This window comes from Halichondria panicea, chromosome 5 (genome assembly GCF_963675165.1).
Source record: "Halichondria panicea chromosome 5, odHalPani1.1, whole genome shotgun sequence".
Lineage (NCBI taxonomy): Eukaryota > Metazoa > Porifera > Demospongiae > Suberitida > Halichondriidae > Halichondria > Halichondria panicea.
In genome coordinates, this window is record NC_087381.1 from 3,720,169 (window position 1) to 3,740,441 (window position 20,273).

General features: G+C 41.1%; 3 protein-coding genes and 1 long non-coding RNA gene across 5 annotated transcripts; 1 reads left to right on the forward strand and 3 right to left on the reverse strand.

The window, feature by feature from the left end:
* Window positions 1–62: 62 nt before the first annotated feature.
* On the reverse strand, window positions 63–5,770 carry LOC135336131 (uncharacterized). Of its 2 annotated transcripts, none has more exons than XR_010394741.1 (3): window positions 5,620–5,770; window positions 5,183–5,529; window positions 63–510 (listed from the first exon to the last, which is right to left on the reverse strand). It is a non-coding gene; the product is annotated as an uncharacterized LOC135336131 (long non-coding RNA). The 2 variants fall into 2 exon arrangements; XR_010394740.1 differs by lacking the exon at window positions 5,620–5,770 and having other exon boundaries at window positions 5,183–5,257; window positions 5,387–5,529.
* Window positions 5,771–6,070: 300 nt separating this feature from the next.
* On the forward strand, window positions 6,071–14,841 carry LOC135335852 (uncharacterized). The gene is made up of 15 exons (XM_064531445.1): window positions 6,071–6,365; window positions 6,424–6,761; window positions 6,814–6,980; window positions 7,035–7,929; window positions 8,124–8,549; window positions 8,609–8,687; window positions 8,802–12,279; window positions 12,334–12,428; window positions 12,481–12,651; window positions 12,701–12,850; window positions 12,993–13,600; window positions 13,657–13,902; window positions 14,099–14,255; window positions 14,346–14,531; window positions 14,588–14,841. Exons 1-15 carry the CDS (start codon window positions 6,071–6,073, stop codon window positions 14,686–14,688), a joined length of 7,392 nt encoding a protein of 2,463 aa, XP_064387515.1. The 3' UTR covers window positions 14,689–14,841.
* A 452-nt stretch (window positions 14,842–15,293) lies between these two features.
* LOC135336065 (uncharacterized) lies at window positions 15,294–17,593 on the reverse strand. Its single transcript, XM_064531841.1, has 6 exons — window positions 17,426–17,593; window positions 16,458–16,571; window positions 16,220–16,392; window positions 15,907–16,020; window positions 15,769–15,853; window positions 15,294–15,444 (listed from the first exon to the last, which is right to left on the reverse strand). Exons 1-6 carry the CDS (start codon window positions 17,469–17,471, stop codon window positions 15,401–15,403), a joined length of 576 nt encoding a protein of 191 aa, XP_064387911.1. The 5' UTR covers window positions 17,472–17,593; the 3' UTR covers window positions 15,294–15,400.
* A 455-nt stretch (window positions 17,594–18,048) lies between these two features.
* LOC135336063 (GTP-binding protein SAR1b-like) lies at window positions 18,049–20,266 on the reverse strand. The gene is made up of 7 exons (XM_064531838.1): window positions 20,113–20,266; window positions 19,878–19,939; window positions 19,443–19,562; window positions 19,077–19,246; window positions 18,682–18,813; window positions 18,406–18,490; window positions 18,049–18,205 (listed from the first exon to the last, which is right to left on the reverse strand). The coding sequence occupies exons 2-7, from the start codon at window positions 19,921–19,923 to the stop codon at window positions 18,177–18,179; spliced, it is 582 nt and encodes a 193-aa protein (XP_064387908.1). The 5' UTR covers window positions 19,924–19,939; window positions 20,113–20,266; the 3' UTR covers window positions 18,049–18,176.
* Between the last annotated feature and the right edge of the window lie 7 nt (window positions 20,267–20,273).

Genomic DNA, 20,273 nt, shown 5'->3' on the forward strand with positions numbered 1-20,273 from the left:
CTTATATGCAACATTTTACACAAACTAGACTATAATTATTTAAACACTATAATTATAACAAGTATTTTAAACAATGCTATGTAAACACAAAGACAACATAGAACGGACACGGTAAGAACGACACAATTACACACATTAGCTATAACTATAATTAACTATAATTATTGTCTTAGCTTTATTGTGTTACCTACAATTTTGACTATGCAAAATGATTTATGAACAGTTAATCACTAAGTTAATAGGTGTTCAAGACTGTTTGTTGTTTTCCAAAATTAATAATTAATGCACAAACTATTGGTATCACATTATATATACCACGGTTGCATCAGAGAGCTAAATGCCTACATCATAATTATGTTTTAGAATCAAGGCTAGTCATGAGAAAAAATCTTATCACCTTCATGATAATTATGGCGGCCTGCTTGTAAGCCTGCCAGGTTACAAGAAATAGGGTTCCAGATCCCCATCAACGTATACTGAGATGACACAGTATAATGATATTCAGTGTGCCTGTGTGTATGTGTTATAAGTGAAACGTATTGTATAATTATTATCTACACGCAATAAATATATACTGTATAGCGCGAAATTTTGGAGGCACTTATTTTTCGTGGATTGGCCTCTAAAAGCATTTCGTTGCACAATGTTCGCGGAATGACTGCTTAACCGGAAGCCACGCCTTTAAATCTTTGCACGTTATAGCATAATTAAAGAACAATTTTCGTGGACTCAAGTTAATTTTCGTGTAAGATTGCTAACCACGAAATCCGCGAAAATTAAGCCCCTAGAAAATTTCGCGCTATACGGTAGTACATTGAATGTGTTTTGTCAAACATAATTATTAAAACTACCTTGCATTGTACATTGTGTTTTATGATTAATTAAACATAGATCTAAATAGTTATTCGAATTTGATAGGGGTGTCATGCCTAATACCTCATACATCCACTCCAACTCCCACACATACATAATTATGTGAAAAAATAACGCAGTCCCCATGCATGTATGAAAAATTGCCTCAGCACAGACTCTGCTCATTTTCAAAAACCACCTGCACCGATTTTATACTTGCACTCCGTAGCTAGCCAAACCAATAATGCTATAATTATGTACTGCATTGTTTGTTTCTCAGGTAGACAACGTTTTGATTAACATAGCGATTATTGTGCATATAAAAAAAAAAAGAAGGAGCGAACGGTTAAATGTCTATGTTAGATCTATATGCAATGCAGCATTCACACAAATTGTTATTTACAGTAACTACTTATAAAATCAGCTGCATCGTTTTGTTTGGTGCCATTTTATGAACCTAATAACAGGTGTAATGTTTGTTGCCAGTTTATCAAACATAAATTTCAACAAGTTCTATAGGTGCATCTTCGTTACCAATTCCTTCGTTTCCACAAAGCCTTAACTCAATATCGTCAGTGGTTGGTTAAGAAAGTTGTACAAAACCATGGCGGATTGTTGAATTCACAGCAAGTACTGGTACTCCCACACCCCTGACCATCCCAAAGTAGATCATCAGGATAGAAAATAAATTGTCGCAATTGACGACTTGCTGTAGCACAGAAAGAGTCTTGGCCAATAAATGGAGGTATGAATCCAGTGTAGGCCATGTCAGGCCGAGTACAGGGGCACACTTGTGTGTTACTTCTGGTCTCATCAAGAGCTCCTGCAAAAGTCCAGATATGCTGTCGTGGGGACTGTACATGTGTAAACACCGTCCACATATGGGGAGTCAATTGTGAGCAAACGGGGTAATACTCAAAGAAACCATCTGTTGACCCACTCTGATAACCAATAATTCGACCACACACATGTGAGTACTCTACCCCTAAGTCAGGTACATAGTGGACAACATCCTGCTGGTCCTGGTCTACCACATAAGCGTAGAGGTGGTTGTGTCCTATCTACCAACTTGAATTCATTTGGACAGGTTTGGTTGGGATCAGTCATGTCGAGGTTGGCCACCCTCATCCATCTTTTTGCAGCATTGCAGCTACAGCTAGTTCGATCCATATCACAGTAGACGTGCACTTCGGTTTCAAATGAGCTTTTAATAGCGTAAAATCCTGATGGACTGTCACGAAGTTGAGCATCTTGACATGACTTAGGAGCAGCTAGAAAGCTTTGAATATTGTTGACCTGAAGTCGAAGTTGTTGTAATTCCATATTCGAGGCATTTAGTTGCCTTTGAAGTGAGTCGTTGGTCTCCTTATCGGCATCATTTGAAACAGTTTTGAGCTCAATCTGTGTAAAGGTTATAGCTATGGCAGCCCCAATCAAAGCTAATACAGCAAAGCAAAATGAGAGAAATGCTATTATAAGGGATCCGGAGTAGCAAAAGTTAGACGTTTTCACAGACTTAGCAGCTTTCAAGGTGTTTTTTTGTTCAGGGTTTTGACCTCTTGGTCCTGGTGTCTCGTAAGTGTCCATGGCATAAGCAGAATTGTTCGTGCAGCTGTAATCTTCCATTAGAAGCTATTATTTCGATAGACTAAGCAAATCTAATTATTTTCTTGTGTTGAGTCAAACTCACTTAATGATTAAGCCTTTTCCACAGCAATTCCAGAGTAAAACAGCTACCAAGAAAAGAGTAGTGCCTAAGTGATTATAGTCTCTATAATTATACTCTAGCTGCATGGACTAGTTGTCAACATAGATGTATAAGGGTGCATGCATGCTAAACATAACAGGAAATCACAGCTATTATACACCCTATACATTTAGGGCAAGAATATCGAATAATTATTGGTAATATTGCTTGTCTATAGCACACAAGTCCTCGTCACTTTAATAATACAGTTTTCTTTGACAGCTAAAAAGTTTTTAAATTTTCCGCCTTGACAGCTTGTTTACAAACACAGTTTATAATTATACACTAGTCCGGAAAAAACATTTACAATGCGAAAGTTAAGCCTCTTTTCTTTTATAAGTAATTTTTATTAAGCCATTTTAATCTAGTGTATGTTCTCACTGAAGCTTTATAGTACTGTGTTATAACTTTAAGCATTTCCACAAGAATTCCGGGGGAAAACAGACATAATTTTTATAGTAACAATTAAGCTACAAAGTCATTATAGTACAATGTAGTCTAGCTAGTAAAGAATAATTATAAAGCGTGCTAAACAATTATTTATTATCAAATCTAGACTTAGACTACTAGAAGTGTAACATTCATTGCTTGTAGCACACTAGCTAGTCGTCATCACTTTTCATACAGCATTATATTCATGCAAACATATACTATACTTGTTGGTTTCAAGTTGCCTACTGGGGTATGTCGATCTGTCATAAAATCGGCTAAATATACACACTGAATTCTGGACATAGGTGTAGGAACATAAAATTATCTGGGGGCAAGTTTAATGGGTGCATGCATGGTGTAGGCCATCCTTGCCCCCATATATTAAGCCACCCTGGGTTTTAGACAAGTGTGAGTAAAAGCTAATATTTTGGCAATTTGTTGCTTACAACAGTTGCAGGCAAAGGTCACCTGCCCACCATAATCATACATGTACACCAGGCAGCTTTCAGGCAACGAATACTATAACCTGTTGAAGCCTATAACAAATCAAACGATTCGCTAAAGATCTTACTATCCTAAATAGGAGTAAGTAGATAGTAGATAATTTATAGTACTTATCATGCTAAACCACAAAACTGAACCATAGTATTAAATGGACTAAAGTCGATTAATTTTGTGTTCAATTTGATTTCATAAAGTTGCCATAACTTCAGAGTTTCATATGCCATTGGATTCCTTATTAAAAAGCTAGCTTCTATCTGTATGCTGTAGAGCTGGTAAACTCCAACCAGCTAAAAGTTAGCATTTTCCATGTAGAAGTCCCGGGCATAATTATAACTGCATAAATGAAGCCATAATTTACCACATAACTTCCGGGGTCGAACTCAACGCAAATAGACTTCAGAACTGTTATAGAGTAAGTAACCTATCTTCGCCAGACACCTATAATCGGCGGCTATTGCACGAAGCACAAGACAATTTTGCACAAAACTAACTACATGGATCTACAGATGGGTAAGAAAGTAACAGCTCCCCAAAATTTGGAAAGAATAACTTGCTTGCGGAGGGAATGGTGGTCATGAGAAATGAGCTGCCGAATGCATTGATAATCGTCAGTGAGACATTTATCTCCGTCTTTGCACGCTTACCAAGCACTGAAACTACCAACACTAAACAATACTTCTTGGCACAACTCTAACTAGTGAGCACTACTTGCAGGCAAAGCAGCGTTAGCTGCAGATCGAGCCCCACCCAGCTAGGCATGACGAAAATTTTGCAAAAAAATAATGCTGATTCAGCAATAATTGTGCACATTCAGCAATAATTGTGGCAAATTAAACTGGGATTACCTCGATTTCAGGCCGCCCTGAAGATATGTGCACAATTATTGCTGAATCAGCACTATTTTTTGCAAAATTTTCGTCATGCCTAGCTGGGTGGGGCTCGATCTGCAGCTAACGCTGCTTTGCCTGCAAGTAGTGCTCACTAGTTAGAGTTGTGCCAAGAAGCATTGTTTAGTGTTGGTAGTTTCAGTGCTTGGTAAGCGTGCAAAGACGGAGATAAATGTCTCACTGACGATTATCGATACATTCGGCAGCTCATTTGTCATGACCACCATTCCCTCCGCAAGCAAGTTATTCTTTCCAAATTTTGGGGAGCTGTTACTTTCTTACCCATCTGTAGATCCATGTAGTTAGTTTTGTGCAAAATTGTCTTGTGCTTCGTGCAATAGCCGCCGATTATAGGTGTCTGGCGAAGATAGGTTACTTACTCTACTATAATTATAGTTTTGATTTGAAGCAGGTGGACTCTGAGATGGACTAGATCTAGGGCTACTGATAACATTTACATGTACAGTGCAACAACCAAAGAGAGGAGTACATTTTTTTGGGGGGGGTACACATTTTTCGGCATATCTTCTAAAGTAAAAGCGATACGATCTATTTGAGTGAAGGTACTGAAAGTTCAACTATTGGCGCTTCCATTGGACCACCACCTGTTACACCATATTGCATCATTAATATAAAATGGCTGTAAAATGGCTGTCTGAAGATGTGTACCTCAGAAAATCTGGGCTAGTCTAGTTTATATTTAAGTTCTGATTTTTGAGCAGCATCTACAATAGTGTACTTTTCATCTGTACTAACTTACAGGAGCTAGGCTGGTCTCTTCTTTTCTTTTCTAGAGCTGGAGCAGCCCATCTAATTATGAGTAAAAGGGGAGGATCTGCAAACCATAGAGGTTAAAATATACAAGCAAATTAAAGCTCAACAATTTTGTGAGAATATATATAATCTATGCTGCAAGAGCCTCATGAGCCTTCCAAATTGGTCGTGGATATCCTCTCCCACCTACCTCTTTTATATGTGTAGACTCTACATGTACTGTAAGGTGAGCTACAGCACATGAGTGAGTCCTGAGGAGCAGCTGGCTAGTCGAGTGGTGAGGATCTTTGTCCCATCACGTACGTCATGCCATGCAATCAGGTTCAGCCAACACTAGATGAACTCATTCATGATTTCCAGGATTCCATACATGCACAGTGTATTCGTCTATTGTATTGACTATTGTATGCATGACCTGCTCACATGTGCTCCATGTACTGCAGGACAGCTCATCATTCTGAGAATGGTATCTCAAAATATGGCACCTTGGCTCCCGGAATACCACGAGTACAAGTACAAAAGTAAGAGTGTGATTATTGTGTACTGCACATAATAATATAAGGTTACCTTGAATTCCTTGAACCTTCGGGTGAATACCCAGGGACTGGTTTTGTAGTGTGTGATTTTATGAAGTAATTCCTAATATTAGAAACTGAGCCTATTTTTAGACCTTCCTATAAAGCATAAACACAGCCGTAGTTGCTAGTAGTTAGTTCCCTGAACTAGAATTGTGCAGAGGTTCATTACAGATAAGATACCCTTCTACTACAGGTAATATCCCAAAATTGAAGTAATTGTACACCACTTATAAATTTACTCTTCACTGTGTGTATGTCTAACCACAAGTTTGTTTAGGGGACAATCTTTGTGTTGAATGGATCTCTTGTTGCCCTGGGAGCACAAAGTTTGTGAGGATTGCCTAAAACGGAACCCTCACGCCATTTGGCTGGTCAAGTATGGCTGTTTCGGTAACCACCATTGGAAAAAAAGCATCCATGTGGTCATTGACGACGAGAACATGGAGTTAGTGAGGGTGAGACCTCCTCCAAGTACAATCCAGGGCCAGTTTCACATGTGCAAAAGGGCTGGACATTGCTCTAGAAGCAGTTGTACGTTTGCACACTCTGCTCTTGAGCTGGACAAATGGAATGCCATAAAAAGTATGCTAGGTGAGTAAGTAAGTGGTTGTGATTGCGTTGTCTTCATGTATCATTTCCTGTGTTACAGCTTGTGGTGGGAAAGGTTGCCAAGTGTCTGCTCGATCCCCTTCACAAATTTGCTCAGCTTGTTTCAATGCAACCCCCCAAGCTGTCTGGATGGCTTGGATGCCTTGCAAGAAACATTGTAACAAACCCAAGGTTACCGCTGTTATTAGCTCCGATGGAAAGTGTCTGGTGAAAATTCGTAAACCATCCTCCATGGCAATGACGATTCCCGCACAGCTGAGGTCACATCCCGACTGCAAGCACGTGTCATGTCTAGACCCCCACAGCCCAGAGGAGCTGGCCTATTGGAAGTGGAGAGTGGACACTGAGAGAATGTGTAGTGCCCTACAACACAAAATGGTACTGCGTTCATTAATCAGCTCATCATGTAATCGTGAATCTATGTTTGTAGTTAGGTCATGTGAGCTTTAGGGATATGTGCAGCAAATATTTGTACCCGGATCAGCAGACAGTACTAAGGGGGGTCACTGACCCACTTTCATGGGATAACTACAGAGGGAAGTTCCACAAACTAGTCTATCTGGATAATCTAGAGCATGCTCGGAAAATGGTTACTGAGTAAGTCATTCCTAGTAATCTGACAGTGGTAATTATATTCATAACACGTTGCAGTTGTGATGATGAGCTGATGGTCAGTCGTGAATACGCAGATCAAGTGCTGATCAAAGGGATGGAGAACTCAGCGATGGATTATGTGGCTCAAAACACGCCCCCTTGTACGGTGCAGATCAGAACAGGAGTGACGCTATTAAACGGAACGTATGACAGGAGACGAGATGGTGGTCTCTTAGTACGACTCCATCAGTGCACTTCACCAAAGGATTCTTTCAAAGCTTACGTACACTTTGAGTACAATCACTGGTACTTTTGGAGACTCCATCTTGCCATCTCTTATGCTCATCCTGGACTAATTGATAACTTGGTAAATGCAAAATTGCCACGCTATCGTCCCCTACAATGGGAAGCTGTGAACAAGAGGATAGCACTCAAGATTGACAATGAGTACCAAGAAATGGCTCTTAAAAAGATGCTTCTTTGCAGGCCAGGCTCTCCATTTCTATTAATGGGCCCCTTTGGCACCGGCAAGACACACCTCTTGGTTACGGCCATCACAAAGCTTCTGAAAACATCGCAAACAAATCGAATACTCATTTGTACCCACCAAAACAAAGGCGCTGATCACATCTGCAGTCTTCTGAACTCTCAGAAATTCATTGGACCTGCGTTAATTGCTCGCTTATACCCTGACGATAAAACTAGAAGTCTACCTCAACAACTTTGCTTCTCCATTCGCGACACTAATGTATCGCAGTTAGTATCGAAGGGTGTCATAATAACCACCTTTATGACAGCTCTAAGACTCAAGGAAAAAGACAGAGGTGATCAACTGCACTTCTCCCATATTATCATTGACGAGGGTGCACAGTCCCGGGAGCCGGAGGCACTGGGAGCTTTGCTCATGGCACAACCAGACACTCATATCATCATTGCTGGTGACAACAAACAGGTCAGATACAACACATTGCAAATACTCTACTCGGTTCTTGGGTGTGTGCTTCGTATCACATTTCCAAAGTCATCAGTTTGACAAAAGCAAAAGCTTGTATAACTGTAGGCCTTTAGTTAATATTGGTCAATCTCACAGCTTGGCTGCTGTGTAATTACATGTAGCTATATCCAACTACTTATTTCCTCCTCCAGGTTGGTCCAGCTGTTTCAGTGTACTGTGACCTTGCCAGAGAGAATGGCCTCGGGGTATCGATGTTGGAGCGGTTGCTGGATCTCTATCAAAATGAATACAAAGACATGAAGCAACTTAATTTCCATCGCCATTCTCTCCTCACCAACTACCGCTGTCATCCTTCCATACTTTTGCTAGCCTCCAGTTTATTCTACGAGTGTACACTGCTGAGCCGCAGCACCAGCAAGACACACCCCTTAGCCCCCTACCCTATAGTCTTCCACTGCTCTTCTGTTCAGCAAGATAGATTGAAAGTGTCTGAGACGTCCAACAGAAAAGAAGCAGAGCTGCTTGTTGACAAGGTGGCTGAGTTTATTGAGGCGTGGCCACTAACAGAGTCAGAACACCACCCTCACATTGCTATATTGGCTGGCACTGCTCGCCAGGTAAGTATTGGCTAGCTCTGAATACGAACAAATTGTTTATTAATTTATTACATTGGTAGGCGGAAGAATTACGTCGGAAATTGAGATCGAGGGACCTACCATTTCATGTGGAGGTCACTTACACCTACACGATTCAAGGTGATTATCACAACATCACTCCACAGTACACTACAAAACATGTAGATTGTTCTCTTCGAAAGCAGATACATGTAGTAAACACTGCTTAATAATAATGTATTTCTTGTTTTACAGGTAGTGAGTTCGATGCTGTGTTCTTGAGTACCCACGAACCCATTGACAACGAAGGCAAACCAGTCAATGTTGTGCGGAGCATTTGCAACGAATATGTCTTCAATACAGTCATAACGAGATCTCGGTCACTGATAGTTGCCGTGGGTAACCCGTTCCTCCTCATCAAGATGGGCACATACTTTCCCATTAACTGTTGGTCTGAGCTGATTCAACGATGCATTACCTGTCAATCCTTCTATCTGCCCCAGGGCATAAACACGCCTAGAGCAGAACTCCCAAAGATGATCAGTACACTTACAGAGAGGGTTCTTCCTACTGAATTGTTTCAAGACCTCTACGAGCAAAAGAATGAAGAAGGAGCTGACGTCCTCCTTACGAACTACATCAAGCTACTGAACAAGCGTGGGGAATATTTCTCTGGTTTAAAGTTGGTTCAGGACCCTCGGAGGGGAGAAAAGGTGTGGCAAATGGAAGAAGAACCGGAGTCTGACCACATTGTATTGGGCGAGCTCAAGTTAAACACCCACCACAAGGGGGTGGTCAAACCTCACGGTGGCCCAGAGATTAAAGTGACCTCAATGCGAGAGAGACGATGCTTTTTTGATGGTGATAAGGTGCCAGTGGACACGAGAACAAATGAGATTGTTATGAACGAGGAATTTGAGCAGAAATTTAATGAGGCCCACTTTGGAAAACCAATTGTTTGTCGTGTCAATCCACTGAATATGATTGAGTTTATGCCTTTAGACAAGCGATGTCCTATTCTTATCAACCTACCTTCACTGACCAAATTTGAGCGAGATGGTGTGATATGCTTTGAGCCGAGCAGTCTTAACGATCGGGTGAAAGTCAGTAACTTCATTCCCAAAGACCAAGCTCGAAAGATGGTGTTTGTGGTCAAGGTTCTTCAATGGAGACAGCAATTTTCCCATCCTCTTGGCATCACTGTTGGTGCCCTTCCCTGCGGAACCTCTATCTACTCAGGGGACCTACTTCTTAAAGTGACAAACCATATCCCGATGCAAAATAGCTGCACTGATTTTAATAATCCACCAGATTGCAGCCAACCTGACATTCGGCCCTTCAAGGATGTGATAACCATCGACCCTGAGGGCTCTACAGACCATGACGATGCTCTCTCCTGTGTGCTGCTATCTGGTTTAGACGGATGTCACGAGTACGAGTTTGGTGTGCACATAACAGACGTGCAAAAGTTTGTCCCCAAAGACTCCAAGTGTGATTGTATTGCAAGAGAGAGAGGATGCTCCGTGTACAGCTCCTCTGATAATTGTGTAAGTCACATGCTGCCAGAACAAATCGTCACTGCTGCTAGCATCCTTCATGAACAGACAAGAGACTCATTCTCAGTTATTGCTCGTGTCTCCATCAAACAGAAGAAAGTTGTCGGAATTATCCGTTCAATTAAGATTTTAAAAAGCAAGATCACTTCGTCCCAAGAGTTAACTTATGAACAGGCTCAGAAATTTATTTTTGCCAAAAAGGGGTGTCGACCATTCAAAGCACTCTGGGCTATTGCTTGCCATCTCCGAGAGCAAAGACTTGGCCAAAGAGCAGCTGCACACATTCAAGCTCGTAGAGAAGATGAGATAGCGCATCCTGAGGCACACACCCTTGTCGAAGAGCTTATGATCTGGGCCAACCAAGAAGTAGCTGTCAGGCTGTCCGATTTTCATCCTATGGTTCTTCGATGCCAGCAACCACCTAGTCAAGATGAACTAGATGAGTTGGTAGCAGCTCATGGTCAACATATGGCTGTGTCGCTGGACCTCCAACAACATACGCCACAAACACAAACCTATCAGAATGTGCAAGTGTTACACGAAACAATCAGAGAAATGGGAGTTGCGCTGAGAGAAGGATGTGTGAGGACTGCATTGCATCGAGTTCAACTTGAACACCTCCAACCACAAGTGGCTGTAGCCCATGCACTTTACCGGCAAATTTGCACTCCTTCCATTTATTGCATAACAGATGACACAGACGATACAGATTATTCCCACAATAGTCTCCAATGCGATCTTTATACTCGTTTTACCTCCCCAATCAGACGCTATGCTGACCTGGTGGTTCAGCGAATGCTGTTGGCCAATCTGCAAGACAAGGAGAATCCTTACGTTGGAAAAGAAGAGGAAATCAAGGGTCTTTGTGGAGCTCAGAGAGAGAGGGAGAGAGAAATGAACAAATACGAGGATGGTAGGCGCAACCTGGTCTTGGCGTCTAGCCTCCAGCAGTCCAGTAGGGAGTATGTGTGCTTTGTGAAGAAAATTGAAAATGGTAAACTGTTCACAGTGTTTTGCGATCCTTCCTTGAAGATGGTCGGTGATGTCTACTTAAAGCACCTCAATGCCAAGACGATTTCTCAGAAAGAATCGAGCCCCGAACCTGAAGAAGAGGAGTCAGCAAAAAAAAGCTCTTGCACCTGGCAAGTCAAAATGGCGTCTGCAAATGGAAAACCGAAAAGCTTCCTCAAGAACCCTTACCTTGAACACAGTGAAATTGGAGCAGACATTGAAATTGTCTTTTTCACACCTGAGCATGATCGATCTGAACCAGACCAAAACTCTGATTTGGAGGAGAAGAGAGTGAAAGCTTCCATCAGACCATTTACACAGAGTGTGCCAGCTGATAATTGGAGACAGCTGCAAGGTTACGCCCTCTCCCCACCCTCTAACGCTGATGCTGTGAAGAAACTTCTCCCCAAACCACCTGAATTGTCTCAGGGCAAGTTCCCGGACATCACCCACTCCCCCTTGTGGGTGTACGAGCTGCACCGTCCCCTGCAGAGCTGTGAGGTGCTAAGAGTGCAATGGACTGGCTGCTTCAACAGCAACACCCAGATACTCTCTCCGATAGTCCAGCTGCTTGAGGTGGGGCCAAACCTACGAGTCTGTATCCAGCACAACAGCAACCCAGCCGAATGCTTTACAGATATATCTCTAACCAAACCTCCCAAACAAGGCCATACTTCTATTGATCAATACTTTCATTACTGGGAGAGAGTTATTCTTGCGGAGGCCGCCACAGCTAGCCTTACTGATACAGAGCTACTCATTATCACGAATGTAAAGCTGATCTGGCCCACATTAAATGAGGTCATTGACTCGCAAGGTCAAGTGTTCTACCAACTGCCAACGGGTGGACGCAATGACGAGCCACAGGATTATTGTGTTTGTATGAAGCTGAACAAGAGCTTCGCCACATCTTCCTACGATTTTTTCAACATAGTAGGCGGTGACTTATTGTGTGTTCGTTGTTATGAGAGTGTGGGTGGTGATGGTGTGCGGGGAGTGCTCCACATGGTGGTCCATTCGACGACTCATGACGAAGAGGCAGGACCAATCACAGTGTACCTCAAATTTGTTGGGGACCGGCCGAACTACATCAGTAAAACGATGAAAGAAGCTCTAAGCAAACTTACCTTTGAGGTTCAACTGATTCCTCTGTCTCTGCCTTTCAGGTGAGTACCAAAATTCCAGTTAGTACTAATGTCAATTACATACGTACATTACAGGCGTATCTACAATTCACTCAAGAACCTCCGATGGTCATGTAGCAAGTCTCTACCTCGTATGACTGCCTTGGGCATAACTAAGTGTGGAGAGAATGGTAAGTGCATTTCTTGCATGTCCTGTCCTGTGCATAACATATTTCCCCACAGCTCCACACATCAGCAAGCTCTTGCCTAAAAACGTAGCAAGGGTGGCCACTGCTCTTTGGAAAAGAAACCCACAAGCCAGTAAAGGGCAGAGTCAAAATCTGAACAGCTATCAGCGTCATGCCATTGAGCTGGCATGCAGTCACCCGTTCGTCATGATTCAAGGACCTCCTGGTGAGTTATGTTCTCTTTTCCACTCCTCTATTGACATGTAACCCCACAGGCACTGGGAAGAGTGTGACTGGAGCACACATAGCATATGCTTTGGCTATGAAACTGGTAAAGGAGGTCGGAAAGGTTAGAAGGAAGGATGGCGAACGTACCTGTGTGATGTACTGCGGCCCCTCCCAGCAATCAGTCAATGTTGTACTCGGTAAACTAAAATAATATCTACACCTGCATGCACCTTACTATACTAATGCTCCCCTGCACAAATACAAATTAATACACTTTTACAGCGTCCCCCCAATTTAATTCTAGTCATTAATTTATTTGGGTATGCAATGTGTCTGCAGACATTCTCATCTCGTCTAAAGAAGTGCAAGACTCAGATCTAAAGATTGTGCGAGTGTACAGCAATGCCATTGAAAGGAATGATTTCCAGGGTCCAAATTACAATCAACTAATATTCCGTCCACTGAAAGATGACGGAAAGTGCGAGGAAAAATTCAAGAAATTTTCTTTACATGTCTTGATAAGGCAACAAAATCCACTCATTTTGGAGTATGATAAGGAGTTTAAGCAACTGAAAGAAGGTAACAAAATACCAAGCTCCCGAAAGAGATCCGAATACCGAAAAATGGTTATGGAAGCCTCCATTGCTGTACTGCAAGACGATGTTGATATCGTGCTGTGCACCTGCAACGAAGCTGGTAGTGGGCGAATCAACCGCAGCATAAATCCACAGTATTGCATCATAGACGAGTGTGCCATGGCAACAGAGCCGGAGTGCATGGTGGCTATTAAAAGAGCAGAGAGTGTTGTGCTGATTGGTGACGACAAACAGTTACAGCCCGTGCTCCTGAACAAGGACGCCAAAAGAATGGGGATGGGAACCTCATTATTTGAGAGGTATTGCAAGGCTGGTGCACAACCTCACATGCTCAAGACACAGTACAGAATGGTAATTTTATTCTACATAATTTGTATGTAACTTTATTGTTGTACATACATGCACAGCACGAGGTCCTTTGCAAATTTCCGTCAAGGGAGTTCTACAATAGTGAGCTTCAAACAGATCCGTCTGTGGCAGTGAAGTATTCTCCCATCCTGGGACGTCTGGCCAATTTCTGGCCTAGTGGCAAGAACACTCCAATGATGCTGTGCAATGTGGTAGGGACAGAGGGAGAGAATCACACCGGACATAGGGGGTCCGCCAAGGTCGGCCTTGAGTCCAAGAGGAACAGTGAGGAAGCCAAGACAATTGTGAGTAATAGTCGGATATGCCGTCATTTTTCATATGAACGTCATTCTCTGGTTCTGTTCTTACACGTGTAGCTATAATTATGTAAACGTGTTCAACGTTATGGTACTCATTGCAATCAGCTTAAACAATGCATGACTATAATGTACTAAGGTGCTGTTTTTCACATGGGATTGGCCTTTTACGGTCCCATTTTAGGCTGAAACAGCTCAAAAGCTCATCTCTGAGTTTGGTGTGAAGGCACAGGAGATAGCAGCTATCACTCCTTACTCTGCTCAGAAGGAAGAGATAAAGAAGTACCTCGAAAGAGAGAACGTTAAGGGTGTGACCGTCAAGACCATCACAGACAGTCAAGGTAACATAAATACAACGGTACAAGTCGTAACGGTAATCTAAATAATACACACACTGGTTTTGATAATTATTATTTTTAATAACTATGCAGGTAGTGAGTTTGGGATAGTGCTACTGTCGACAGTTCGTTCACAAGAGTTGTGTAACTTGCGCACAGCCAGTGGGGAACGTAGGAAGACTGACTTTGGATGGAGGAGGGAGAAACTCGGCTTCATCACGGACAGACACCAGATTTGCGTGGGCATTACTCGTTGTCAGTATGGTCTGGTCATTGTAGGTAAGTAAAGGGTGACACCATTGTCTGGTATATGATTGAGTGTTGTATTTTTGTAGGGAACAAAGAACTACTGAGCCATGACCCCACTTGGGAGAAGCTAATAAATCATTTTGAGATCGAAGGCTGTGTGGTAGAGGAGAGGGAAATGGAATTATAGTGTTTTATATCACTTTTCGTTATCTATTTTATACATGTATTACAGTGTAAAAAATATCTGCATTTATGATTTTATCTACCTAAAAGTTAGTTTGAAGTTTTATTATTATCTTTATGTCTGCAAAGCCATGCAAGTCAATAATAATGTTTAAGGTTACTTCTCATAGCGCATGCATGCAGTCAGCCATTGATGCAGCACTTCTGTGAGTGTCACTGCATGGGATGTGTGCATAATTAGGGTGTCACGGCGGTGGATGTGACTGTAGTACCTGAACGCCACCACCATCCATCCCCAAGGACATAAAGACCTCCTGTATAGCGACATGGTATAAATATTATACATGTAGCTAGGTGTGCATCAGAAATCTCATTAATTCAAGTTCCACAACATCAGGTAAGATGAGTACCTGGAAATTAATTCCCCTGGGGCTTCTCCACCATAATAATTATAATAGGTAAGCGGGTAATTTTCATTTTTTTTCGCAGAATTCACCAAGCCGCGCCAAAAATTTCAGTCAGCTAAAAAAAATACTACTAGCCTCAATAATTATTACACGCAAAACATAGCTAGCCGATCGCTCACTATAATTATATATTATGGTAGCACATGAACTCTCCTGAACTTATTTACGCAGAACATACATTACTATATAAGACAGATAAAAAAATTCTACGGGTTAGGTTAAAATCAGTACGCACTAAATAGTTACCAGTTATTGGCTTACTGCATGCATCTGTTGCATCAACCATCGGAAGCCTGCAGTGCATGTACATAATTAATATAGGAGTACATAAAGTTGAATGGGTTTCAACATAATTATGTAAACAAGTTTTGAATACTGTATAGTGGGTAATTTTAGCCGTCTGAGTAAAATTTGTTGTTTTGTTGGTCAAGCGACCTCGCCGAAAATTTCCCTCACGAAAACCTAGGTGTGGTTTACTGGAACGCATGCAATACAGTTCACGTAATGCAGCAAATGAATAGTTTACTCACGATAATCATGTAGTCAAGTTTTTTAGGTTAAGGTAACACATTTTGAAATTACCCGCTATATACAATTACTTTTATGAATGCAATCACCTTCTCCATATCCTATCCTTTTAACTGCTGAGCACATAAAAACTTTAACCCGTCCAACTTCTTTTGCAGTCTCTATATCCAATTTCTGTACGTAGATTAATCACTATTAAGCAAGCATAATTATGCTATAAGTTTAACCTGGTCAAGAGGTATTCCGAGGGCAGTATTAAGTTCTTCTTCAGACACTGCTCTAGGTAGATCAATTTTGTTACCCAACACTAAGACAGGGAAGTTTGTGTCTGCAAGTATATTCTGTATAGATTATACAGATAAATCGATATGAGTGTACAGAAATATAGTGCAATATGTCAGTATGCCATCAGCTAATAAACATTCTGAGCAAACCGATACCATGCATTTTCAATTCATGGCAATAAGCGTGCGTAGAGGGATACAGACTCCTGAAAAAAGCAACGTTGACTTGTGATGTGATCTACTGACATCAACTTACATGCAACTCTTTCTTAGCTTCCTCCAGCCTCTCCTTGTCTGCAGCATCCACCATAAATACCGCTGCATCCACAACAGCACAGTAATCTTGCAAAAAAAGTCTCGGTCTTCTATTGCAGCCTCCTTGACACAGCAATCTTATGCGCACTCCATCTATTTTTATTTCTTCCATTGCTGTAATAATTAATGCAGGCCAACAATAAAATAATTAACTGTAAGTATTATTATGACTCTCTCACGAGCTGGATCATGGCTCATCATGGCATCCGGACAAGTTAGAATATGAAACGAAACTCTCTTTCCAGAGTTGTCCAATCCAAGAAGAATAACCGTTTTCGGCTTGCTCCATAATCCTGGAGTCAAAACAGAGTGTAATAATTACATGACTATATGTAAATGCACATGCATGCACAGTCATGACGTTTCAGGTGCTGCTGTCTCATACACATCCAATCTCACGTACTTTAGAATCTAACGTTTTCATTCCAGCTATAAATATTCATGTGTGTGTTGTCAGTGCATGCAAGGGGAGTAGTCTGGTATAGGAAGTTGCCTCATCAAACCCTTTTCTTGCGTTGGGATAAATGAGGTTCATTTGTAACGTAGCTATTATGTTCGTTATAAGGCCACTCCATGTGATTCTGGTTTCTGGTCATGCAGGAAGTGTCACTAATTGCATGTGGGCGGGAGGCTTTTGTCATTATTGTATTGTTTCACCCTATGAATTTGCCAATTAACTCATTAACACACTATATTTTGTGCCATACGTACTATTGTGCGCATGCATAATTATAGTAGAAATAATGAGAGAATTCAAGAAAAGTAAATAATTATGATGCACGCGGTATAAATTATAGCCCAGAAACCAGAGTGTCACTTGGAATGGCCTATAATTACAGCACTCAAAAATTTATCTATAATTATGGGCAAAATATTAAGTGTGCGGTCATCAAGGCAGTAATTGCACGTCGTTAATGACGACGTGCAATTACTGATATGCGATTATAATCACTGTACGAATCACAGTGAATAATAGGACAACATGCGATTATAGAAAGCCAGCCGGTATAGTACCGTAAATTAACTTGTAACCATCATTTCCACCAACGCTAGCCTTACTAGATAACTCTTGCTAGGTTTGTACCTCCCGCAATCAGCTGTTATAGTATTAGCAGGCGAAACCGCGAAAGTGGAATAGACAACACACCTAGATATTCCATCATGTAGGTGATCCAATCAACAATGAATGACATCTCGAGATCACTCAGCACTACAACAGTGAGGTCTTGGAATTAGTGACTGTCCCTCAATCAGTTCACTCTAAATGTACACACATGTATCATCCTATACCACATGACATACTAGCATCACTTGTAATTACCTGCATGGCTTATTAATTTTTGCTGGCACAGCACAATGATGATGTGTCAAATATGACAAGCTGTTGCAAACCAAACCTGGCCATGATCGACATTGTTGAGCGATTCCAGCTACCAACTATGTATGAACCAAAATCAAGTTGCAAATCATTTTTCGTTTACGATGACATTGTGCACTATCAAGCTTATAACCCATACTATGGTACTGTAGTTGTGTAAGTACAGTGCTGCCATAATTTAAGCGCTATCGGCTGTGATCAATATTTCCTAGAACTTATATACAAAAAAGGTGTTTGCGATACCAAAGGCAGTTTACATTATTATTACACACATGCTGGTAGCGGAATGAATGGGGGGAAGCCACTCACATGCAAAAGTTACACTAAAAAGGAGCTTGAGTTAGTTGCAACCCTACTTAGATCTTTACCAAATTAATGTACAGTGAACAACACAACGGAATAAATAACAATTATGCTCACACGAAACACATCAGTTCCAAAAAATATTGAGCAATACAACTGCAATTTGTATGTAGCCATGCCTAAATTATGGTGGGACAATACAATAAAAACATTAGTCCTACAAGTATTGAGCCAGCCAGCGGAAACCTGTACAGGGCAAGAGAAAGTGTGTGAGCTAGCGCTATTAAAAAATAGCTGTACATTAGAAAGAAAAAACACATGTGCATTTCCTGAAATATAAACGATAGCTTAATGTGGAAGAAAAATTCAACTATACTAATTAATGCTGACAATTATAATCATGATGCAATGTAATGCATCATGTATTTGTCTCCATAGTTACTGACCTTCTCCATAGCCCTGTCTTTTGAGTACTGAACACATAAACACCTCCACAGGTCTTCTCTGAAGGTCTTGCCGTGACACTGTTCCCTACAACAAGGAAAGGTATTGCAGACTGGTAAAATTAAGAATTTAAGACTGTCTACATACAGCATAAATCATTATTAATAGCAGCTATAACAAAATTCACGTAATCTCTCGAGTCACACATTATTGGGGTTCACACAAGCATACCTGTACATGTATGTATGCATTACTGCATGTACTTCAATGGTACATACCTTTCCAGTTGTCTGTCCAACCAATCCAAAGACTTGTTTTAGATCATCTTCAGAGATAGCTCCTGGTCTATCAATCTTGTTGCCTAGTACCAGCACAGGCGACTCAGCAACTTGATCATCTGACAGTATGCTCTACAAGGAGGTAATAATTACCTAACTCTAACCCTAACCCTAACCTAACTAAACTATTGTTGTTACATATCGTACAAGTATACAGCATGCATGCTTATCTAGGTTTGGCGATGGTGGCTGGTGTACATGCATGTGCATATGATCTGAGTTCTTATGATAGGAAACTCGAGCAAACCATATACTAGTACAAAGGGTAGCTATAGGTACTGCCTAGAGAGTTACACGTAGACAATGAATTTATTACAATACACTCATAAACTTACATCTAATTCTTCTTTGGACTCTAAAAATCTGTCTCTATCAAAAGCATCAATGATGTACACAATTGCATCGACAGCTGGAAAGTAGTCTTTCCATACTCGTCTGGCAGTCATGTGACCACCTAGGTCAACGGTGGTGAAACTAATGCCTCCTATAGATAGTTCCTCTTTTGCTGTAGGGACACAAAATGCTCAATAACTGTAAGCAGATAGGAAGGAAAACATTCCAATAGTGATATAAAGACTTGGAAGTGCACAGTATAAACCAGATATGCCCACACAGTAATTTCCACTCCTGACTTACATGTTAGGAATGTTGTACAATGACAATAAAGAGTGCACTTCTAAGGAAACATGTTGGTCCCTTACTTGCATACAGTGTAGGGTTGTGTTGGCCCATTCTATCATCTCTGAGCATGTGGAGTAGTGTTGTCTTGCCAGCATTGTCCAGACCAAGAAACACAAGCTTACCACTCTTTTTCCACAATCCTACAATGTACACATGATGTATAATAAATAATTATCACACAAAATAACTATAATTATTTGCATTAATCAATATTGCATGGTGCTAATTATAATTATGTGCGTAAACATTAACATTATGTGTACATGACAATAATACGTATAATTATAGACATGAATTTAATGGGGTGGAGCTTATCATTTCGGAATCTAGGTGGGGCTAGGGAAGCACTACAAGACATTAAATAGAGCTACTGTCACATCATCATTGCCTCTGCAACATCTACACACTAGACATCTACACACATTATACATACTGACACACTCCTCTGTCCTCACCAAGGTATTGGAGTGCACCAGAGAACCAGTCCCACAGAAACGACATTGTGAAAACAGGAAATCTGCACAGGGATGTACAGCTTAATAATAACCTAACTATGGGTTGGAGTAAAGTGGTGAGACAATAACAATAACAATTATTGGCTGAGCTACATGTAGACTCTATCTCAACAAAGTTAGTTGTTATCTCTAGCCTAGAGATAGCAATCTAGTAAAATAGACCCTATTCACTCACCTTTTATTTTATAATTGTAACAGCTCGTTCAACTTGCAACTCTTTCTTCACACAGAAGCGTTGTTTTGAACACACAATATTGACAACCATGTGGGTTGTGACGTCACTTGGCAGACGTTGTGAATTCATGTGACTATCATGAGAATTATAAAACTGCCATT

Excerpts from the sequence above, each read along its gene's own strand:
- LOC135335852 (XM_064531445.1), top strand. The coding sequence starts at position 6,071 with ATGGATCTCTTGTTGCCCTGGGAGCACAAAGTTTGTGAGGATTGCCTA. Across the intron at positions 12,851-12,992 it reads ATCAGTCAATGTTGTACTCG|ACATTCTCATCTCGTCTAAA; the intron begins GTAAACTAAAAT and ends ATGTGTCTGCAG. Across the intron at positions 14,256-14,345 it reads GACCATCACAGACAGTCAAG|GTAGTGAGTTTGGGATAGTG; the intron begins GTAACATAAATA and ends ATAACTATGCAG.
- LOC135336065 (XM_064531841.1), bottom strand. The coding sequence starts at position 17,471 with ATGTCATTCATTGTTGATTGGATCACCTACATGATGGAATATCTAG. Across the intron at positions 16,572-17,425 it reads CTACATGATGGAATATCTAG|GATTATGGAGCAAGCCGAAA; the intron begins GTGTGTTGTCTA and ends TTTTGACTCCAG. Across the intron at positions 15,854-15,906 it reads TCGGAATACCTCTTGACCAG|AAATTGGATATAGAGACTGC; the intron begins GTTAAACTTATA and ends ATCTACGTACAG.
- LOC135336063 (XM_064531838.1), bottom strand. The coding sequence starts at position 19,923 with ATGTCGTTTCTGTGGGACTGGTTCTCTGGTGCACTCCAATACCTTG. Across the intron at positions 19,563-19,877 it reads TGGTGCACTCCAATACCTTG|GATTGTGGAAAAAGAGTGGT; the intron begins GTGAGGACAGAG and ends TGTACATTGTAG. Across the intron at positions 18,814-19,076 it reads AGTCCAAAGAAGAATTAGAT|AGCATACTGTCAGATGATCA; the intron begins GTAAGTTTATGA and ends ACCTCCTTGTAG.